We start from the raw sequence: 24,263 nt of genomic DNA on the forward strand, positions 1-24,263 counted from the left end.
CAATGGCTTTGCCTTTGTGTGTATGTGTAAGAAGGACAAACAGAAGGAAAGTGAGGGAGACCAATGAGATATGAAATATGGACTGATTTGAATCATGTTCAGAATTGGATAGATATGTTGGAAAGACATGGCATGTTCTGTTTTGCTTGGTTTTAAGTAAATAGAAAAAGCCCATGGAGAGTCTTTCATTAAACTTGTGTATTCAGCATCTGTTCCCTTAGATACCAGAGACGCAATGCAAACCTTAGCACTAGGGAGCTTAGATTTAGTAGAGGGAGACTGATCTATAATCAAAGGGCATTCATAGTGACAAGTGCTGTGTTAGAAATCCTGCAGAGGGCAGGGTGGAGGCACAAAGGAGGAAGTGGTCAATTTGGCCTAAACCAAGGAAGCTGAAAAGATGAGATGGGTTCATTCACTCAACAAGTGTGGCTTGAGTGCTTACCCTACCATGTGCCTAGCACTGTTTTGGGCACCAGGGATAAAGCAGTGAATAAAATAGGTGCGTTCTCCCATAGAACATACTTATTGTGAGCTGGGGGACAAACACATCATAACTAAGTAGGCAAATAAATGCAGAAGATAATTACAGATAGTGATGAGTACTAAAAGCAATCAAGTAGACTAATGTGATAGAGGATAACATGGAGAGGAAGGAGGGTGTGCTAATTTAGAAAGGATGGCAGACAGAACAGTGGAAACATGGTTTTTCATCCATAGGAATTCTGCGTATGTTGCTTCCTCTGTTTGGAATATTCTCACTGCAATCCCATCAGCATTCTGTTTTAAAATGTGTGTTTCAGGGGCACCTGGGTGACTCAGTCACTTAAACATATGACCTCAGCTCAGGTCATGATCTCACGGTTCATGGGTTCAAGCCCCATGTTGGGCTCTATGCCCAGAGCCTGGAGCCTGTTTTCAGATTCTGCGTCCTCCTCTCTCTCTGCCCCTCCCCAGCTAGCTCTCTCCCTTTCCCTTTCCTTCTCCCTCTCCCTCCTCCTCCCTCCCTCCCTTCCTCCCTCCCTCTCTCTCTCTCTCTCTCTCTCTCTCCCTCTCCTTCTCTCTCTCCCCCTCTCTCCCTCTCTCAAAAACAAATAAACATTAAAAAATTTAAAAAAAAATGAAATGTAGGTTTTATTATTCAGGTATGGTGAAGCTGACAGATCAGGAAACAATTGCCATTGAAAAGATACTTTGTTACAGTTCCCAAGAGGAGAAGGGCCCAGAATAGCCTTCAGAACAACAAGGGAAGCACCTGAGTTGGTAGGGAGGTCAGAGGAATGAGGGGAACGCATAGACAAGAGGCCTTTATTGTGGCTTCTGCAGGAAAGGTATGGCAAAGCAGGGAAAGCAGGCTTAGGATTATCTAGTTCAAATAGTTTAAGCAAGGCTCTGGGATGCATGAGCTGTCTGTAATTGTCGAGTACTCAGCCCGGGGATAATTAGAGTAGAGGAATATTGCTTTCTAGCGTGTAGAAGCCAGATAGGAGGTGTACTTTTGAGCAAGTATTTGTTATCTCTAAAAATTGGCTAGGACTGGGAGGGGCATTTAATACCCCAAATGCCAGAGTATCAAGAATACATAAAATAAGAAAGTATAGTTAATACACGTTTCCATCCAATCGTTTGCCAAGTTAGCGTCTGCTCTTCTTTTAGCTATGAGCTCCTTGTGGCTTCTCAGAGAAGCCTTTACTAACTGTACACTCTAGGTCATATCACCTGTTATGGGCATTTACAGCCCTGTATTCCACCATTTGTAGCCTTTACCTCAATTATAATTTTCCATTTATTTGTAATGTGTTTTGACTAATGGCTTGCTCTTCCAGTAAAGTATACTATATACTCTACTATGCTTGCAACTTGCCTATTTTTCCTCATCATTATATTGCCAGTGCCTGATGTGGTCCTGGTACAAGATGTGAATGTGTAGCCCATTGAAATGGCTGAAACTAAGCTAGGGTGGGTGGGATTATTACGCGCTAGGGTAAGGAGGTCATCAGAGTCTAGATCATAGAAGGCTATAAAATATTAGTGAGTTTGGCTTTTTAACTATAAGAAAATGGGAACCCACTAATGGGTTCTCTCTCTCTTTCTCTCTGTCTTTACCTGAAGTATAGTTGACACTTAATGTTTCAAGTCTCAGGTGTACAATATAGTGATTCAACAAGTCTATATGGTATGCTCTGCTCATCACAGATGTAGCTACCATCTGTCACATATAACACTGTTACAATACCATTGACTGCGTTTCCTATGCTGTACCTTTTATCCCTGACTTCTTCATTCCATAATTGGAAGCCTATATCTCCCACTCCCTTCATGCATTTTGCCCATCCTGTTACCTCCCTTTCCTCTGAGAAACAAGCATCAAATTGTTCTCTGTATTTATGGGTCTGTTTCTGCTTTTTGTTTGTTCATTTGTTTTGGTTTTAGATTCTGCATAGAAGTGAAATCATATGTTATTTGTCTTTGTTGGATTTGTTTCACTTAGCATAGTAGCCTCTAGGTCCATCCTGGACATCCATGTTGTCATAGATGGCAAGATCTACTTTTTTATGGCTAAGTAATATTTCATTGAGTGTAAGTGAGTGTGTATGTACCACATCTGATCCATTCATGATTGCTTCCATACCTTGGATATTGTAAATAATGCTGCAATAAACGTAGAGATGTACATATCTTTTCAAATTAGTATTTTCAGGTTTGGGGGAGGGTAAATAAATAAATGCTGGATTATATGGTATTTCTACTTTCAATTTTTTGAGGAGCCTCCATTGTGTTTTCCATGGTGATTACTCCAATTTACATTCCCACCAGCCATGTGTAAGGGTTCCTTTTCTCCACATCCTCCCCAATACTTGTTAATTCTTGTCTTTTTGATACTAGCCATTCTGACTGGTGTGAGGTAATGTCTCACTGTGGCTTTGATTTGCATTTTCCAGATGATTAAGTGTTGTTGAGTATCATTTCATGTGTCTATCAGCCATCTGTATATCTTTTTTGGAAACATGTCTACTTAGGTCTTCTACCCATTTTAAAATCAGATTATTTGGGGTTTTGGGGGGTTCAATTGTATAAGTTCTTTATATATTTTGGATATTAACCCCTTTCACATACAACATTTGCAAGTATATTTTTCTGTTCAGTGGGTTGCCTTTTCATTTTGCTGATGGTTTCTTTCACTGTGTGAAATCTTTTTATTTTGGTGTAGTCCCAATAGTTTATTTTTGCTTTTGTTTCCTTTGCCTGAGAAGACAAATGTAGAAAAATATTGATAAGGTCCATGTCACCGGGTCCTAGGTATTTTATTCTTTTTGGTACAATTATAAATGGAATTGTTTTCTTAATTTCCTTTCTGCTATTTTGTTGTTAATATATAGAAATGTAATTGATTTCTGTATATTAATTTTGTATCTTGCAACTTTACTTCACATTACTTGTTACTTCTGGTCGTTTTTTGGGCGAATCTTTAGAGTTTTCTATGTATGGTATCATGCTATCTGAAAATATGTGAAATTTTCAGTTCTTCTGTTCTTTACCAATTCGGATGCCTTTATTTCCTTTTCTTTTCTGATTGCAATGGTTAGGACTTTCAGTACTATGTGGAGTAAAAGTGGCAAGAGTGCATATTCTACTCTTGCTCCTGTTCTAAGGGAAACTCTCAATTTTTCACCACTGTGTATGATGTTAGCTATGGGTTTGTCATATATGGCCTTTATTATGTTGAGGTATGATCTCTCTAAACCCACTTTGTTGAGTTTTTATCATGAACGAATGTTGAACCTTGTCAAATGCTTATTCTTCATCTATTGAGATGATCATGATTTTTCTTCTTTATTCTTTATTTTATTTTCTTCTTTATTAAACATGGTATATCATGTTTATTGATTTGTGGATATTGAACCATCCTTCCATTCCCAGAACACATTGCAGCTGATTGTAGTGAATGATCCTTTTAATGTATTGTTGAATGCAATTTACTAATATTTTGTTGAGGATTTTTGCATCTATGTTCATTAAGGATGTTTGCCTCTTTTCCTTTTTTTGTGGTGCATTTGTTTAATTTTCATATTAGGACAGTGCTGGCCTTGTATAATATATTTGAAAGCTTTTCTTGCTCCTCTTTTTTTCAGAAAAGTCTGAGGAGAACAGGTACTTACTCTTCTCTAGGGTCACCTGGGTGGCTCAGTCAGTTAGATGTTCAACTCTTGATTTCAGCTTAGGTCGCAATCTCACAGTTTGTGAGTTCAAGCCTCATGTTGGACTCTGCGCTGAGAGCATGGAGTCTGCTTGAGATTCTGCCTCTCCCTCTCTCTCTGCCCTACCCCTACACACACACACTCTCTCTCTCTCTCTTCTCTCTTTCCCTCTCTCAAAATAAGTGAATAAACTTAAAAAAATAGCTTTTCAATGTTTGATAGAATTCACCTGTGAAACTGTCTGGTCCTGGACTTTTGTTTGTTGTGAGTTTTTTGATTACTGATACATTTTCTTTACTAGTAATTGTTATGTTCAGAGTTTTGGAAGATTATATATGTTTCTTGGAATTTATCCATTTCTTCTTTCAATTTGTTGGCATATAATTTTTTATAATAGACTCTTTTAATCCTTAATATTTTTGTGGTGTTGGTTGTTACTGCTCTTGTGTTTCTTATTTTATTTATTTTGTCCTCTTTTTTTCTTGATGAATCTGGGTAAAGGTTTTATCAGTATTATTTATCTTTTCAAATAACCAGCTGCTGGTTTCGTTGATCTTTTCTATTTTTTTAAAATCTCTATTTCATTTATTTCTGCTCTGATCTTTATTATTTCCTTACTTCCAGTAACCCTGGGCTTTGTTCTTCTTTTCTATATCCTTTAAGTGTAAGGTTAGATTGTTTTTTGTTTTTTGTTTTTTTTTAATTTTTTTTCTTGTTTCTTGAGGTAGATCTTATTAAACAGATAATCAATATGGTCAGATTCTTGTAAAAAGAGAGGTTTGAGAATTTGATACTGGAGACAGAAATATTAATTCAGAACCCTGTTTCAGGAAGTCTGGATAGGAGATGATGAGGAACAGAATAAGAACTGCTAAGGAGGAAGAACAAATAGGATTTGGTGAATGACCAGTTATAAGGAAGGAACATGGGCCACTTTTTGAGATCCTGATGTGGATAGTTGAATGTGGTAATCCAGTCATATCTCCATCCATTCCATTCTGTAGAATATCCAAGAGAAGATATCCTCTAATAAGTAGTTGGGAAAATGAATTCAGAGCCAAGAAAGGTTTGGGCTACTTATATAATTGTGGAAGTTATTAACAAGTAATAGTTTACAACTCAACTATATTTTTTACTTTGGCCATCCTTCTTTTCCCTGACTTAATGGTACAGATTATTTACGACTTAGATATCTAAAGGGACCATTTTCTTCATTTTGACCTCCTTGTATCAGTGTTGAGTCAGGGTTTATGGATGACAAACAACAATGCTGAAATATGTTCTTACTATATCTTGCCCACCAAATCTACTCTCTATCTCTCATGTGCTAAGTGGTGTGTGGTAAGAGCTTTTCATTCATTATCTCCATGACAACCCCATGAGCCCATTTTGTAATTGAGGAACAATGGGAAGTTCAGTGATTGACCAAGATCATAGCCAATGGTAAGTATTAGGGCTGGATTTGAACCAGGTTGACTTGATTTTATATATGGCTCTTGCTCTTCACCAATGTGGGTTGCCCCCAAGTGCCTGTGGCTGCTGCTGATTTGTTCTGCCCCTGAATACAGTTTTTTTCTTTCTCTTTCTCTGACATCTAAAAGACTTTTTCAAAATAAATCTATAAGTATATACACGAAAACATTAATAGTGATTATCTCTGCATGATGAACATGAATGAGTTTTGTTTTCTTTCCTATACTTTGTATTTCCTGAATTTTATGGAATACACATTTATTATTTTTTATAACTGGAAACATAATGGCACTATTTTCATAACAGTGATTATTTTTTCCATGAACAATATTATAGGTGGGTATTTAATGCAATTTAACCATTTAACTTCCCACCTCCCAACATCATATTTATGAGCATCTTTAAAAGCAGCATTATTGGTATTATTTTGCTTACACATGGTCTTAACCAAAAGGACAAGAGGTGATGATTTTGCTTAAAGTTCACAAAGCCCCAACAAGAGGAATGCATTTTGTGGCATCATGACCTTACAGAAGGTGTTTTTTTCTTTTTCCCCTGAACTCCCCATTTTATACAGTTTAATTGTTGAATGTGTTAAGTATGCATGGCCAAGGGAGTGGAAACCTTTGACATGTATAGAAAGCAATGGAGATTTGGGGAATTTATGTTTTTAAGTAGAAGAGAAGAGAAATGAAAAGGTAAAGATAGGGAGCAGACTTTTAACTGATACTTCTCTGGTACACAAATATGTGTCCGTTCAGCTCCCTTTTGCTGTTCAGACAGCCATTGACACTTACCCTTTTAGCTTTTTAGTTTTCTACTAATATGAAATACTTCATTAGTTTGGATTTGGGGGTTATGTAAAATTATGCCCTTTGGAAAGGAAAACATTTCACGACTGGGGAAGCAGGTGTTCAATGATTACCTTCAAAAGAAACATAGCAGAAAAGAAGCACAATTAAGTTAAATTAATTCTCCAGTTCTTCGTGTTTTTGAATAGGTCTGCTTTTAAGCTGCAGGCATCTAATCGGAAGAAACCCAGTATCTCTCTACAAAGATACAAAGATGCTTAATAAAGAATATTTGATTGCTGCCGCATAATCCACTCCCAAACTTGTAGTTGTATAAACCATTTGGGCAGGAGAACAAGTGGGAAAAACATTTTAGGTGGGCTCTGCCTGTCCACCTGTAACTTTGCTGAGTTTAGCTGTTTCCACTTCTGTGCATGCTCATCTGTCTGTGCAGTGCTGCTGGACGCTGCCTCAGGACCTTGAGCCATGCCTTGGGCAATTGCCTGGGGTACTTGAAAAGCACTGACATTACCCCTGCTGTGTCCATCATGCCTTTGGGGGACTGCAGAGTGAGTGATTTACTGGGACACTAAAGTCATATTCAGGACCCTGAACAGTTAAACTTGTTTCATATATGTATCGGCCAGAAACAACATTCATCCCTAGGAGTTGGTCCTGAAGTTCTATATGGAAGCAAGGGTTATACATTCTTTCCTTCCAGTGTAAAATTTACCAATCCTAAAAAGTAAGATTTGGAGAACAAGTTTAAACATTATTTGAAATAATTGGTGTGAGAGTCAAAATCTTCAATATTCTTTTGATAAAATCTTCTGAATGGGAAGCCAGGGTATTTTGCCTGAATGGCTCTGAGTGGATATAGATATTTGAGTTGTAGTAGATTTTAGTGATCATCTGTAATAAACTTTATTTTAAAGAGAAGCATTTATTCCTTTTCAATTGTTTTGGCAAATAGAGCTATTAAGAGCCAGAATCTTATGCTGATTCCTGAAGTTATCTAGCTTGACTCCCTGTTGGAATATATTAAAGTGTCATCTCCCACCCAAAGAAATAGAATCTAAAGTGGAAAAAAAAAAAGTCAAGTAGCTGTGGTGATGATGCAGCTGTTACTCAATGAACTGTTTTGCAACTTCTTTATTAACATTTTATTACATAGAACAGCACTGTCCTATAGAAATTTAATGGGAACTACATCTATTATTCTAAATTTTCTAGTAGCTGCATTTACAGGAAGTAAAAAGAAACAAGTGAAATTAATAACATTTAATCTACTTTATCTAGAACAATATCATTTTAACATATAATCAATATAAAAGTATTAATGAGATATTTTACATTCTGGTTTTCTTATTCCTGGCATTTGGTATTATCTTTAACACTCTTAGCACCTCTCAAATCAGACTAGTCACGTTTTAAGTGCTCAGTAGCCACTGTGGCTGGCGGCTACCTTGTTGGACAGCACAAATTTAGAACACACTCCTTTAAACTTTCAAATGTTATAGAGGAAAATACATTCAAATAGAATATAAATATTTTAGAAAGCGTTCTTAACATTCTGAGATAATTAGAAAAGGGGAAAATATGTTGAAAGTTACTTAAATGGATTAGTGGAGTGAAATAGCTATCTGATGGTATTTTGCATTCCTTAAGCTATTGGAAAATATTGCTCACATATTAAACTTTTCAAGTTAATAACGGAGGGAAAACAGGACATTCATTCTACTTGAAATAGGTAAATTTTCTATCAAAAAGCCTGTGTGCCCACTGTGATCTTGAAGAGTTAAACAAAGTTTGCACCGGAGTCCTGGCTTTCTGGTAGCGGTCTTTTAGAGTCGTGACTACAAGCTCACACAGGAAAAATCCCTCCAGATTGAGCATGGCTACAGAAGCTCTTTGAAAAAGAAGGAAAGATTGTCATTGGCTCTCTGAACTTTTGAGGCTAACAAAAAATAAAGAACACTTACAAGTTGTTCATCTTAGGTAGGTTTAATATAGAATTATTCAAGGCAAGAATTTTTTCTGTGAGATTCCTTCATTTCCTGAAACCTTACATGTAAAAATCTGTGCTTTAATTCCATTGGGTCAAGATGGGTTGTTTTAAAGATGTACTTAATTTGAAGTTTGGGGGAGAGTAGAGTCAGTCTGTTTTCATATAGTTTGTGTCACGACTACCACTTTACCTGCACTCATATTTTCTTCAGTAGAACAAACTTACTGCCTAAGAGCTGTAAAATATGGTAAGGGTAGAAAAATCCATGTTCTTCATTGGTAAAATGCTTTTAAAAAGTTGCAAAGTAACATTTCAGTCAGTGAAAGCAGAAACTCCTTTCAACTCCTTTATTAAGGTGTCTTTAAATATATGGGTTTTAAGAGGGGCAAAATCAGGATAAAGGATGACTTCTAGAACAACAGTTCTCTGCCAGAGTCTTATAATTAAGGGATTTTTTTTTTTTTACATTATCCGTAGAGTCCCATTTCCCCCATGCCTGTCATGCAAACCTTAGTGAATCAGCCTAAGTTTCTTGCCTGCTCTTTCTTGGATTAATTTCTAAGAGCTCTTTTTTTCCCCCATTTTTATTTTATTTATTTTTTTTTTTTGGCACCCAGGAATTAAATAGCTTTAATTACTTGGATCTGTACAGACTTGCTGACCTCTTTAACCTCACTTTGCTGGAGAAGGCAGTGATCGATTTCTTAGTGAAACATCTCTCTGAGCTCCTGAAGAGTCGCCCAGAAGACGTTCTAATGCTTCCTTATTGTCTGCTCCAGGAGGTTCTGAAGAGTGACCGCCTGACCTCCCTGAGTGAAAAGCAGATCTGGCAGGTAAGGACACTCTGCACGGGCCTTCTTTTTGCAGGGAGACAGCATGGAATGGTTCAAAGTTGAGCAGCTGAGGAACAATGATAACTGTTCTGTCTTGTTTGGTTCTCCTAAGAGCCAAAGTCTTGGCAGTCATGGTGGGCAAATGATTAGAGAACACCAGCCCTTGAGGCTCCAAGGCCTCGGCTTCTGCTCAGCTTAACTCAGGGAATCATAGGTATGGTTCCTCAGACCCTTGCTGGGGGTTCCCAAAACCCTAAGAGGGGGAGTTATGTCAGGAAGAGTCAAGAATTTTTTTCTCCTGATAAAAATAGTTTCTTAAACTGAGTATGAGAAAAATGGATTGTCAAGTGCTATTTATGTATGTTTAAGACCAATGAAATCAGAATAGATTCTGGGCTTTCCTGTAAACAATTCAGAAACATTTCTTTGTGGCAGCAGAGAGCAGCTGGGACCTTAAATGAAATGAAGCTTTTGCACTGCAGTGGAAAAACCTCCATCCTTAGTTCATTCTGCATTCATTGCTATTTTCCTAAGCCCTGCCTTTCCACCTGACATAGGATTGTTTTCAAATATCCTCTGTCTAGGGGATGGGAGGATGTTTTGTATTTTTGAATTGATCATTCAATTTAAATCCTTTTCTACTCATCCTCACTGACTTTACTTGAGAATCCACATGGTGTTTTTGGGAAACAGTCAGAGCCCATCTTACCCTCTTAACATTGTCTACCTCACTCTCTGAACACTAGCTAGCCATCTAGCTGCTACTGGGGCAGCATCCCTTTAAGATTTCATGATGATTTGAAAGTTGTTTACATACAGAATACAAGGGAAAGTATGAAGTCTTCTGTTAGCTGACAGCACAGTAAATTCCTGGTATCTTAGCAAATGACACTCAAAGAGAACTCCAACTCAGGCCCAAACAGGGTCAGAGGTAGCTCTTTATTATCCAGCATCTGACTCAACTGACTGATATTTTTCCTGATGTCTTTCTCCTTTATTTCTTTCTTTGTATTACATCAGTCAGCAACTTCCTTTTTACTGTTGCCCCACCAGTGAGGGTAACAAGAGCTGTGGTACACTGAGGGCCTTCCAGGACCCAGACTCTATTTTATAAACTCAGTGACTTAGCATCACAACAGGCTTGAAGAACGGTTGTTATCACCCCATCTTCCAGATGAGCAAAATGGGGATTCAGTGCCTTGCTCAAGGCTACAGAGCAGAGCCGGCCTACAAATCCAGGCCTGCAGACACCTGCCTTCATCTCTGCAGTATTCTATGCTGACTTGACAAAGAAAATATAAGGAAAACACATAAGCCATATTTTTTTTCTGTTTCTTAGGTATTTCTGATAATGTTTGTTCAAGTAGAGTCAAAAGTTGGTGAGGACGAGTTTTTGGTATGAATTTTAATATCTGTGGTTCTCCCCCATAAACACAAATCATCAACATTTTCTGGTCAGTTCAAAGTGGGGGGGTTGCCAAATTTTTCTTCACTTCCCAAAGGGAAAAAGGAAAGACTTGAAATGAATTCTGTATATAATTATTTCTAACTGAATTGAGACCTGAGCCGATCATCCTTGTGGCTTCTGTCTTTTTTCATGACATGGTCGAAGGGAATGCCAGAGTGGTAATGTGCAGATGTCTGAGTATCCAAAAAAATTCCATACTGTTCACTTAAGAGTTATCATAATTGCCTCTCGAAAGGTTACTAATATTATCATGTAGAATTTTAAAAACTGCTTTGTGCTGCAGGCAATATCTTTTATATCTGACCCTCAAGAAAGAATTAAAAGACTCACATAAATATGATCAATTTAGGCGTTCAGCAGGCAATAAGAAACTGTTTTTGCTTTATCTTAGTAAATAAGTAATTCCTTCATACTCAACTCAATAGAGAAAAATTAAATCAGACCAGCTATATTGCCTCAAGTATAGTTAAGTTCATCATTTTTGCTGAGGTTATACTAGTAATGCAATATACCATGGAAGAATCTAATATTCAGCCCAGAGTGAAGATTGGGTATGCCAGAGGATTAGTGTCAGGGTGCTTTATAGAAGTGAATCTTGATGGACAGGCTGGAGACAGATCTACAGAATCTCATTAAATTGCTGAATTGTTCATTACGGAACGTTCTCACTGTAATAAAGTGCTCATTGACTTTGACAAATCCCCATCCCATGTCTTAAAGAAGAACAGTGAAGCAATGGGTGTGGGGGAGGAGGAAGGAAATTGACACAAAGTGGGACAGGTAATAGAAAAGGGGACGGAGGGGTAGTGCTCTTTGATTAATATGTGCAACTACTAACTTCTGTGAGAGCCCAGTGAACACACACACTCACACACACACACACACACACACACACACACTCACACACACGTTTCCACATGTGGTTCTTCCACTATCAACCAATAATGTAATCTGGGACATTCCCTTTTTTTTGGTGAAAGGTCTAATTTTCGCTATTCACGAGACTTCACGCCTCTGTCCCTGAAGACATCATAAGAACCTTCAAATTATCCTCATTGAACAAACTCTTTTTTACTTTCTCCTGCTGTCCTTATCCACCTCCTTTACCGATAAAATGTGCTGCAGGCTGTAATAAACATTCTGTGGATCTGGAAACCTGGAAAATCCCCCAAGATTATGCCTTATACCTGCTCTTTTTTTTTTTTTTTTTCCCGTCTGACCTTTCTAAACTTTAAGTCTCTTCTTTCACAGAGAGCTTCTTCATTCCCCCACAGATATTTTTTCCCTCCCTTTCTGGCTGGAAACTACTTGGCCTGTTACATAACTTCTCTTTATATTCCTAGGTTAATGTAGAGACTGGAACCATATACAGACTTTAGTGTATAAGGGCATAGAAGTACCCTCAGAAAAAAGCTTTTAAAAAAATTCAGTTCAATTCAGCTTAACAATTTGTCCTGATGTTTCAAGGCCAGTGATTTCTAGGTTCCAGATGAAAGACACTAAATTGGTTATGGGGCTCAAAGAAACAGGAGACTAAAAATGAGCAAATCAGCTGAGAGGAAACATGGGGTGTGAGGTCACGCACATTTGTGACCTGGCAAATCTCCACCAATTTTGTTTGGCTTTTGGGTTTTAGCTCTAACGTAGGACTTTGTTTCAGAAGAGTCTTGTTAAATTTTTCCTGTCGTGTTCAACATACAGTTTCAGACTGCTGAGCCCGGGGTCCTCCTATAAAACTTGAGTGAAATAATGAAAAAATTTCATACCACTCCCACATATTGGGTCTGTTTTCATTTTCATAGGAAGTGCTGGCTAATCCATTTTCTCCTGAGGAAAATGCATTCTCTGCCTTTTCTACCCCAGATTCTCTTTTATCAGAATGAGTGCTTGGAGATTACTTCCCACGAGGGTACAATTTACAGAAAAAAGCCTGAATATGCTATAAATTCTTACATTTGCTAGCACATGGAGAAGGTGTGGTTGGTTCTCCATCCATCAGTATTTATTGAGCACCTATGAAGTGCCTAAAAGTGTGCTGGAGTGTTAGGCAGAGTACAGGTTTGCTAACTCCGTTTTCATCTCCCATGCCTTACCCCAAATGGGAGGGATCCTTATGATTTTAAACTGTTCTTTAAGCTCTCTGAGTTATTATTTCATCTCTGAAGTAGCAGAAACAAGGATATTTTAAAATGATGAAGATAGTTTGTGAAAATAAAAATGAATATTTCTGGGGCACCTGGGTGGCTTAGTCGGTTGAGTGTCCGACTTCGGCTCAGGTCATGATCCCACAGTTCCTGGATTAGAGCTCTGCGTCGGGCTCTGGGCTGAAAGCTAGCTTAGAGCCTGGAGCCTGTTTCAGATTCTGTGTCTCCCTCTCTCTCTGCCCCTCCCCTGCTCATGCTCTGCCTCTCTCTGTTTCAAAAATAAACAAAAACTATAAAAAAAATGGATATATCTTGAGCACCTATTACGTGCTCAGTACAGTGTTAGAAGTAGATCCTTGTGTGGGGCGTCTGGGTGGCCCAGTCGGTTAAGCATCTGACTCTTGATTTTGGCTTAGGTCATGATCCCACAGTTCGTGAGATCAATCCCCACATTGGGCTCTGTGCTGACAGCATAGAGCCTGCTTGGGATTTTCTCTTTTCCACACTTGCTGCCCCTCCCCCTGCTCATTCGTTCTCTCTCTCTCTCTCTCTCTCTCTCTCTCTCTCAAAATAAACATTAAAAAAAGTAGATCCTGGGGTAAAAAGCTTTCTAGAAATATTCAGTTATTGGGTTAGAGAGATTTAGTTTACTTTTAACTCTAAATGTAGAGAACTTTGAACTTCCTTCAATTATTAATATATTAACTGATTCCTACTTTCACTGAAGAAGACTTAACTATTTTATAAGGACAGTACATATATAAATGCTCTCTTTCTTTATTAACCTTGGGTTGAGGGCACCTCCTTTTTGTATTTTGACCAAATAGTTCAGTGTTTACATCACTGACATGAAAGAGGATCAGAACTTCGCAAGGACAGTCTCCTTTATCCTGGTCATGTTCCGCTTCAGTATGGCTAGAGGGACCGAGTCACCTGGTTTGGGGTTAGGGATAGTCATGTTTACATTTGTCTTTATGTGTCCCCAGAGCCCGAGGCTATGCCTGTTGTGTTTGCCTTAAACACTGGTCTCTTGCTGTCTATAAATAATAAATAAAAACAATAGTGTATAGTTTTCATGTTAAAATGTATTGAATGGATTAGAATACATCCTGCTACTATTCCTACACGAGGCTAGATGTATTCTAGGGAAAATTGGTATACAAAATGAGCTTGGCCTTTTAAAACTGCATTTTTCGTTGCACTTCTTTTGGAAATTTGCTTCTATAAGTCATACTGTTAATAACACATTTACTTTATATCTCTAGAGACATGAGTCACATAGTATTTAGACTAGTCAACAACCTCAGATGCAGTGGTTTTTGTTTTTGTTTTTGACAAGCCCCTCCTGGGCTTTTATCTACACCACAAAACTACCCACTTACAGTTTGATTTAAAAGGAGTCCCAGAAGGTGAGCCCAAACAGAAAGCAACTGTCCCTTTATGATTAGAAAATAGAGGACACAAGTGATGTACAGAGCTTTCATCTTTTACCTCTTATAATATAAATTCACCCAAATGTACTTCTGGCCAGGGAGAAGCAAGGATGTCAAACATTACTGTATGTTAAACAATATTATCATAATGCTTCATATTTGAATATCATATCCCAGCTCAAGAATGCTTCTACAGTTATCATTGCTTCGTTGTCGTGTGGTACAAATGGAAAACCCTGAGGTAACAAGGCTAGAAATCAAATTCATGTCTTCTAATTCTTGAACTCTTCCTACCTTGGTCCACAGCTTCTAAATTCATAAAATAGGGGCACCTGGGTGACTCAGTTGATTAAGCATCTGGCTTCAGCTCAAGTCATGAGATCATGGTCTGTGAGTTCAAGCTCTGTGTCAGGCTCCATGCTGACAGCTCAGATCCTGGAGCCTGCTTCCAATTCTGTGTCTTCCTCTCTCCCTGCCCCTCCCCCGCTCACACTCTGTCACTCTCTGTCTCAAAAATAAACAAACACTAAAAATAAAATAAAATAAGATAAATTAAAATAAAATAAATAGAAGCTCAAAAATACTTGGGAGTGAATGACACAGAGGTGCATCAAATTCATCCTGTGACTTTCAAAGAAATTTGGAAGGGCTTGACCATTCCTGTTCTCTGTTGTGCTGCCCACAGACTGAAAGGATAATGGCCAAACCTACATGTCTCCATGTCTGTGTCATGTTCTCAGTTTTGACTCCGTGCTCCATGACATGCACTTCATTCCTTCCTTCATTTATTTCAAATAGTTATTGAGCACCTACCCTGCCTGACTAGGTGCTCCTGAGTACTACTTTGTCTGCTACGTGATGGGTTCTGGGCAGTGGTGGTAGAAGAGACTGACATGGCCTTGCTTTTCATGGATCATAGTCAGAATCTGATGGGAAGCTTTCCACCTGCTACTCTTTGCCACCATGCCTGATTCCTTCCCAGTGGGGAATGACCTGTGCCACTAGTTCGGTGATCTCTTTGCTAATTTGGGGCATGTTGACATATTCTGGATACATTGAAAAATGAAATGCTTTTCTTTAGACATTTCAGCACTACGTAGTGTCCCTTTGCCTTTGCTTTAGAGCTTTATTCATTGTTAACTCGTATTCATTGTACATACGTGCTAGACAGCTTTGCAAACCTTTGTCAGTTCATGTGGTATAGTCCAAGACTCCAAGAAATCAGACTGTGGGTGGTCATTTAATCAGGAAATTCTTTGAATAGCACTTCTCACTTTTAACACTTGGACTTTGGTTACTAGAAGTGGAATGAAATGGCTGTAGCCTGAAAACTTTTATCCCCAAACAAAACTGCAATCTTTCATTATATTCCCATCCTTCCTCAATTCAGTTTCATATATGCATATGTCATTACTATTTTTTTTCACATAGGTACTTTCTGGGTATCTTCATGGTATCTCATTTTTTCAGCTTCCATTCCTTAACTTAACTAAATGTGTACCATTTCTCGATTGCTTCCTGAAACATCTGGCATTCCCTCCCAGCCACATACAGTTTTTTCCACAAATGTAATGAAGGTATCTCCACTTCCCTCTTATAGACGGTAGGAGAATAAACTGTGGCTCCTTCGCATCCCAAATAGTGCTGTGCCCAGTGGATGTTTTATCCTCTGAGGGCCCCCAGCTGGACACTGAGCAATGCTGCTATTTCAGGGCTTGGTCCTCGAAGCTGCCAGAATGTATATTTAGTCATTCATCCTGATGTATGTGCAGCCAATTCCTCTGTGAGGACGCATCCCAGAGGAGCTTGACTGGTGGCCTTGCTCTTGTTTGTCTGGGCTGTGTGCCTTTGCAAGATGCATGGCACATTCATTTCAGAGGGACTTTGCTTCAGCTAATCCTCGGCACTAGAGCGGTGCGTTGTCGAGTAACTGTGAGGGGCAGTGATTATCAGACATTACAGGAGACCTAACTTGTATTCATGTGTCGCTGTTCCCATGAGTTAATCGGTTTTTTCCTCTTTTTTTTTTTTAAATGAGCACAACAGAACAACAAGGTGATTTATGAGATATGACATATTTATGTTCCCTGCTTCTAATTTTCACTGTGATTCATGTTGTTTCCAGACTGATACTTTGTTGTTGCTGCTGTGAGAAGGAAAAAGATGGCTGGAGAATATTACTTATGCATTGGTGGCCTGCAGTAATATCGCTGCTACCTGGGTTATCAGGGATTTAAAAATAAAACCCAACTATAAGCTATATATGAGAAACCCTGAGGCTAGGGACAGAAGTTCATCAACAATAATAGCAATAATAACTCTTTACAGTCCTAGAGAGCTTTACATTTTAAAATGATTTTTACCTACATAATCTCATTTGAGTCTCTCATCAGCCTGTTACGGTTGATAAGACAAATATGACCCAAATTTTCACAAGTGAGGAAACATAACCTCACAGAGGGTAAATGTTTGACTCAATTCACAGTATAGATTCAATGTATTCTCTCAAAATATACCAAATCGCTAAGAAAACAGAAACTCAAAGTACATGATATGTCTTCCCTAAATCAAAGACATTATGTTAATTTATAATAAGCAATCCAGCAGTATACATTTCCTAATAAGTTACCAATTTTTATCTTCACCTGTTGTATGATTTGGGGGGAAGTTGCAAAAATGACTCCAATAACAGCAGGGCAAGAACATGTTTCTGAGAGTCTTTATCAGATCCTGGAAAATTCAGGCTCTAGATGGTTTGTTGAGAAGTGAATAGAGCATTCTGGCAGAGGTAGGGAACCACCTTGCATGCCTCCATTCCTTCAACGCACAGGTGAGGACATATGAAGCATAAAGAGAAGGCCCCTAGGGAGATCACTTTGAAATCCAATCAAGAGGGGCACCTGGGTGGCTCAGTCAGTTGAGCATCTGACTCTTGATTTCAGCTTAGGTCATGATCTCAGGGTTGAGAGATTGAGCCTCGTGTCTGGTTCTGCACTGAGCATGAAGCCTGATTGGGATTCTCTCTCTCCCTCTCTCTCTGCCCCTCTCCCAGTCATGCTGTCTCTGTCTCTCTGAAAATAAATAAATAAACTTAAAATCCAATCCAGGGATTTAAATCAGTTTGAAAAAGAACCTGGAGCGCTACTGTATTTCTGCAACTGTATGGAATGTGTGGTGGGAAATCTGTAGGCTGTTAGAGGTTGGATGCAATGAATGGAAGTGGTTAATCATTTATCTTTGTTTTATACAAAACATATTGACAATTTATAAATTTATGTAGCAGAAATTGACAGTGATGGCCTAAATATGGGGTTTGACAGAAAAGAAGAAAAAAATAATTTATTGGAATTGATAAATACTACTCCCTTTCCAGAAGACATGAGTCTGTGTCTTATAACCTGTATCCCAGACTACTTCTACGGGAATCCTTATTGGGCCAGTTGAGTGTCCAGTGGCCATGGAGTCCATAGAGATTTCCTGTTCTGGGCATTCTAGGGGACAGGATCTAAAGTTAGCCATGGATTGGCTCAGAGGCTCAGAATTATTTGCATTCAAAAGAGATGTAACCATCTTGATGTTCACTGTTGAATACTGACATCCTTACCCACTGCTTCTCCCCCGCCTCCCGAACTTTTGTTTCAAGTAAAAATAAAGAACACCTCAACGTGTCATATCTGGCGGAGAAATGTGGCCATTCTAGAATAGATCATAATCGTCAGCAGTATTCGTAGATAAAGATAATTCTTAGGCTGGCTTTGTGCCCACAATACAGAGTAATGCATTCTTTGGGTTGAAGTTTCAATCCTTTGTCTGACCGCTACTTTGTTGCCTGGCATGGCAAGTTATTGGGGGAACGCAAGCTGGCTTTAATGTCCTGGTAGACAAAACATAGCCAGGAAGAAAAACTGTCTTAGGAATAAAGAAATCCTTGATAAATTCTAGAGATAGATGTAAAAAAAAATTTCTTGACATTGCTCCCCTCTGTCTACAAGTCAGTGTCAGTAAGTGACACAGATATTACTGGTGCTTCAAGAACAGAAGCCAGAGAGTGCCCTGCAAGCTGGAGGTTGAGCGCACGCATCTTCTTTGCGTGTGTTCTTGTTGATGAGAAATGCCCACATGCCTCCTCTGACCACACAAGGAAATCAGGTAATTGAAGGAGTGATGGATGGTACTCTGAAGTTTAAACGTTTTAGAAGGACCTATCTTATTAACACTTTAAAACAAGGGAGCATAATATCATTAATTTTGATTAATTCATTTGCTCTTAATATAGCTTTTAATTTGTAATTCTATGTGAATTACAATGTAATTTGGCATTAATTATACTAAATTGACTATAAGTCAGCCAATCACAATGGGAAATTACTCACAGCTGAAAGTAAAACTAAACCTCTCCATCCAGAAAGGATGGCACTTCGTTAAGAGGCAAATACACTTTAGGCATTCCTCTGTAGCTGTAAGAATGACACGGGACCTGCTGAGGACTGTGAGCAATTTCTTATTCTGCCTACTTCTGGGAGTTTTTACTCTTTTGAGGGAAGCCAAACATAAAGGGTAAATCTAAGCAAAGGAGTTGATTTTGCCATGTACCCTGAAGAATCTTTCTTCTTTTCTCATTTCATGTGAGATTTAGGCCCTGTAGAGGGACTGTGTGGTGCATTAGAATGATCAATTCCACATGTCTTGCATTGTGGGGGTTAGAACAGGCACTCAACTAGATTGGCTAGCTTTTTGTCTCCACGCTCTGTGAACCAGCTAGGAAATCCTGTTTCAACGCCATGTGAGTTCAGTATCCCAAAGTCATTCCTCTTTGGCCAGTACACAGCCTGCCTGCCAAGCAGAGGAAGTCATGCCTTAAAAAGCCAGGAGCACTCTGGGAGAAGCACTAGCCCTTCAGCAGATGGCGATGTGTCAGTCCTTGGTAAAGCTTTCTGGAGGTGCCTGTGCACAGGAAGTGACGTGACCGCTGCAGAGTATGGGCACTTGAGAAAGTGACAGGAGAGTGAGGATAGATTCAGAAAATACTTGTGATTGAACCCTTTGCCAGATATCTTCCTTTGAGAATTGTCTCCTAAATAACAATCAAAATGGAAACTCTAAGGGGCATCTGGGTGGCTCAGTTGGTTACATACCCAACTCTTGATCTCAGCTCAGATCTTGATCTTAGCATTGTGAGTTTAAGCTTCCCATGGTACTCCATGCTGGGTATGGAGCTCACCTAAAAAACAAATAAACAAACAAAAACCCAAACCAGACACTGTGAGGTGCTGCAGAAAGTCCTATGGCAGCAATATCCTGCTTGGAGTATATTTCATATAAGTAAAACCATGGGAATTTTGTACATTCTGGGTACATTTGACCAGTTGACCCATAAAAGATGTCTAGATATAAGGAAACACATTTTGCTACATATTGCATGGAAAGTTTCAGGCTGTGTCTAATAATTCTTCTTTTTACTTTGTTAAATAACTATGTCATCATTCTAACTCACAATCTAACAAATAAAGTGGCCTAAGTTTTATATAAAATTTTTGAGTTGAGGGGCACCCATTTTGAGTTAGTAGTTGGTTGGCTTAGCTGATTAAGTATCAGACTGCAGCTCAAGTCATGAACTCACAGTTTGGTTCGTGAGTTCGAGCCCCACATTGAGCTCTGTGCTGACAGCTCAGCCTGCTTCAGATTCTGTGTCTCCCTCTCTCTCTGCCCCTCCCCAACTCATGCTCTTTCTCTCTCTTTCTCTGAAAAATGAATAAACCATAAAAAATTTTTAAAAGCATTTGAGTTGAGAGGTTAAAACCTATCCTGAATCTTGATCCAGAAGCCGCCCTGTCCCCTGTCTCTTCTTCATGTGTGTACATGAAAGTAGAGATCACACTGGGCACATACTAACAGGTAGACACACACTTGGAAATTAAATGCATATTAGTCTTTGTAGCCAAAAGACTCCTTTGTGTTGCAGTCTGTCCTGAATCATAACACTCTCATAATTGGCTGGTTGGACTCAAGAATCAAGAAGGAAATAGAAGTTAGGTGCTTATTTTTGCTACTCCAAGTGTGTATTTCATTCATCACTAAACTTTTAAAGGACGTCTATAGTTTGTTAACAATAAGTGCTATATAAACAGTTTTATATTGTTTCAGTTTTCTCCAAATCCCTGTTATGCCAAGTTTTAGCCTAGCCTATCACAGAATTTCTTATTCCCTTTCCCCAGATACTCTTTTTGAAATCAGCATTGGGGTTGACATGTTCCAGCCCCTCTCCTACTCTTGAGGTTCCCAGGATATCTTCATATTTTCAACCCAAATAACCCCTCCTTGATCCATACCCTCTGGTAGTGAGTTGTTTTGAGCCCTTCATATGGTGTTATTTGAGGACAGTAAGGGTTTGGGGCAGAGGAGCTAGTATCGAAGAGCAGTGGGTTGAGAGAAAACATTTACAGGTATTTCTGCCCTCGTTTTTATCTTCTCATCATTTAGAATGCCAGTGGAATAAATGGGTCTGTTAATCAAACAGCGCTGAGAGGGTAGGTCATTGGAAGCTTTTTAGTCATTTTGTGCTTTTCAAGAGTGAATTTGTTAGAATTATGCTGAATACCCACTTAAAGCCTCAGCTGATAACCCTACCTGTGTTTTATAACTCTGCACTGTCAGAACTCATAATAAGTCAAACATTCTTTCAGTGGTGCTCATAAGGGAGGAAAAAAAAACCCCACAAATTTAAGAGTAATTTCAGATTGTAAATGAAAAGGAGAGGCACGACTGTTCATTTGCACCAATCATGCCTTCCTTTCATCTGCTCTGATTAGGCCTGGTGCGGGTTCATCAGACCCCTCCATCACCGAGCTGTCACTCCAGCCGTCTGTTGATTGAAAACAATCAAGGCTCTGATGGCACAATTATTCTGACCCTTTAACTAGAGGCTGCTGTGATAATGAAAGGTTGATTATGATAGTTTGTGCCTCTTTCAGTTTGCCAAGAAGGTTAATTTGGGCATCAGACGGATGTTTAATGGGCGCTTGCTGGCTACACTGAGGTAAATGAGAACGTGCAGTCCTGGATATTGCACGGATATAGTTTGGCTGTCAATCATTGTCATTTGGAGTTTGTGCCTCACACTCTGGAAATCACATTTTATTTTTTCCTTGGGATTTAATTTATTCTGTGCCCCGAGGAAGTTCTTTCACTCGGTGACCTTCACAGCAGCTTTCTCTGCCTTTTTTTTTCTTTTTTCAAATGGAGCTCAAAGGCAAAACACATCTAGAAGAGCATTTTTCTTTCATTTTCACTTAAAAATGGAAACTTTAAAAATCCATCCTTATCACTGCCTTCCAATAGAGCAAATGTTTCCATTCCGATTGTGCAGTGGGGAGGTATGAACGACAGGGATACTTTGGCCAGTTTGCTAATGCAGCAAGCAGCTCACAGGGTAGTTCTGCACTGTTTCTTAACACTAACCAGCAAACCAGAAACAGCATAAATTCAGCAGGGGCATGTGTATGAAAGTGAAGGTCCCATTCTCCTGACATTTTCTCGCTAGAGTGTCTCAAATGCTTCCTGTTTCCAAGTGCAGCATCTTACTCCTTTTCCCTCCTTCTTGGGGAACTGGAGGCAGGGAGAGAGAAATTTGGCTGCAGTAGTAAGAAGGTTATTAGAAGTTACACATATCAATTTGTATCAATTCAGCACCATATCTTGCTGTTTCAAGCACAGGGTAAAAAAAAAATGAGGCAGACACCTAATAATGCAGGTGTTTACTGTATGTGGCTCACTACAATCCTCTTTGATGCATACCTTTAAAAAAAGGATAAAAGAAAAGAAAGAATAAAGAAAAACCTTTATTTCTGTCTCCTGCCTGCGCGTAGTGGTCTCCTGGATTAGACACCTGAGAGCGAGCCTCATTGTTCTGCTTTTTCAGTTATGTTGTCTTCCGTTTCTTTTCCCCCAGTGAATGTTCAGCAGCATATTTCTACCTAGCCTTGGACATTTTTCTCACATGTCAAGTCAACTGGAAAACAATTAAGTCTATAGTATTAAGGTGACAGCATCATAATGATTATAATTTTACTTCAAGTATTCTATTTTCACATTATTTATTGTTTTTTTAAGTAAGCTATTCATTGTTGAATATAAAGAGAGTCATTATTTGATAATTCAGTCTCACCTGAAGAGGCTCCAAAAATAAATTAAGTTATTGAATTTGGTTATTGTCTTAATGCAACCCTTATTTAAGCAACAGTGCTATTTAAAATGTTTATTTAAAAAGAAATGAGAATAGGATTGAGGATATATATATATATATATATATGTATACACACACACACACACACACACACACACACACACACACATACAAATACATATGGTCTTACCAGGTTCTTTGCCACACTAGACCACAGTTAGTGGTTAGTTCTGTTTAGCTCTGTGGAGAGCGTGGATAAACTAGCCCTTAGGGCTGCTTAGTAAAATTATCGATGAGCTATGTCTTGTTTTGTCTAAGTAATGGGGAGTTAAAAGGTAATTGGGGGAGAAATTTAAAATCAATCAAGAGTTTTTGGTATTTAAACAAGTCATATGAGGCTTACTTTTGTTATTAATTTATGGCATCTGTGACAATGAGTGATTTTATTTTATAAATTCACTATGTTTACAGACTCATGGGATGTAAGCAATGACTGTTTCTTCTTCAAGGAAGTATTGCTCATTATTTCAAGTTGTTTTTGGTTTAAGCCTGACTGGGTTCCTTTGTTCCCTAATCTGTTTTACCCTTTATACTTAATCATGGAAAACTAATGTCCCAAACAGACTGCTTTACCTGTGTCATCACACCCTCCAGCACATGCCCACCGCTGTGCTCTCACATTGGCTCCGTTAACCAACACTGTATCCCCCCAGCCGTGATGTCCCCTGAGAAGGTCTTGCAGAGTGTCTCCTGCACTGGCCTGGCATGTCTTCTTCTTCCTGGGCTGGGGATTGGATGCACTTTCTCTTTCGTCTTCAGTTCTTCCAGCTTTGCCTTCACAATTCCTGTTGTTCTTCAAACACCTGATTCCTTAACCTTGTAAGGATGTATCAGATCTGTGATTTCTCCAGGTTGCCGACTCTTGATTCCCACTGCCTCTCATTCAGCAAACACAAGTTTCCTGCAGGGTGCCAGGCACTGGGGGCTGAAACAGTTCTTTCTCTCAGTGTAACCTCTTTACCAGCTACTACTTAATACTCATTCCTTCATCCTTTGCAGTCCCCTCTTCCTGCACAAGTCTTCTGAGATTGTCAAACACCTGGGTCTCCTACACTGTGCTTGTTTTTCCACATATCCATCTTCCCTGCATGAGTATTATGGATTGGTTCTCTAAGCTACTTCCCCCAGCCAAAGAATGTGTGATAATTGTGCTGAAGAATGTATCTTCTTTGACAAAAATATTACTTGTGTAATTAGAGTTGTTACAAGGTGTGAATAGAGGATTCACTGTTCCCCGGTTATTTATGCTCTGATAAAATGAAGTTAGAGACTCCAATGTGAAAGATTCTATTGTTTATTTTAAAGTTTATTTATTTAGTCTGAGAGAGAGAGAGAGAGTTAGAGTGAACACAAAGGGAGGAAGAAAAAGAGAGGGAGAGAGAGAGAGCAGGCTCTGCACCTTCAGCACAGAGACCAGCACAGGGCTCAAGCCCATGAAACATGAGATCATGACCTGAGCCAAAATCAAGAGTTGGACACTTGACTGAATGAGCCACCCAGGTGCCCCAAGATTCTATTGAAACATCAGTAGTTGAGCTGAAATTCACATAGTGGTGTTCAGTGGTGGGCATCACCATTCATGTATATTCCCTGCAACTCACTGAGAATGTAGGCTCTGGCTCCCCAGTCCACCAGCTCCATTCCCTTAGTAGTAGAGTCTGGCCCCCAATGA

The 24,263-nt window shown here is 39.0% G+C and overlaps 1 protein-coding gene across 8 annotated transcripts in view; it reads left to right on the forward strand.

Annotated features, from left to right (window-relative positions):
* Positions 1-24,263, forward strand: part of KLHL32 (kelch like family member 32) — a 235,870-nt gene that overhangs the window by 134,510 nt on the left and 77,097 nt on the right. For 5 of the 8 annotated variants that reach the window (XM_039220425.1, XM_039220424.1, XM_039220427.1 and 2 more), the window contains one exon: positions 9,089-9,304. In XM_039220425.1, coding sequence (XP_039076356.1) covers positions 9,089-9,304 — 216 coding nt within the window. Of the gene's footprint in view, positions 1-9,088; positions 9,305-24,263 lie in introns of those variants that run through there. The other 3 variants (XM_039220426.1, XM_039220431.1, XM_039220428.1) reach the window with 3 other exon arrangements.

The sequence above is a fragment of the Hyaena hyaena genome, unplaced genomic scaffold, assembly GCF_003009895.1.
Source record: "Hyaena hyaena isolate Hyena2069 unplaced genomic scaffold, ASM300989v1 scaffold_887, whole genome shotgun sequence".
NCBI lineage: Eukaryota > Metazoa > Chordata > Mammalia > Carnivora > Hyaenidae > Hyaena > Hyaena hyaena.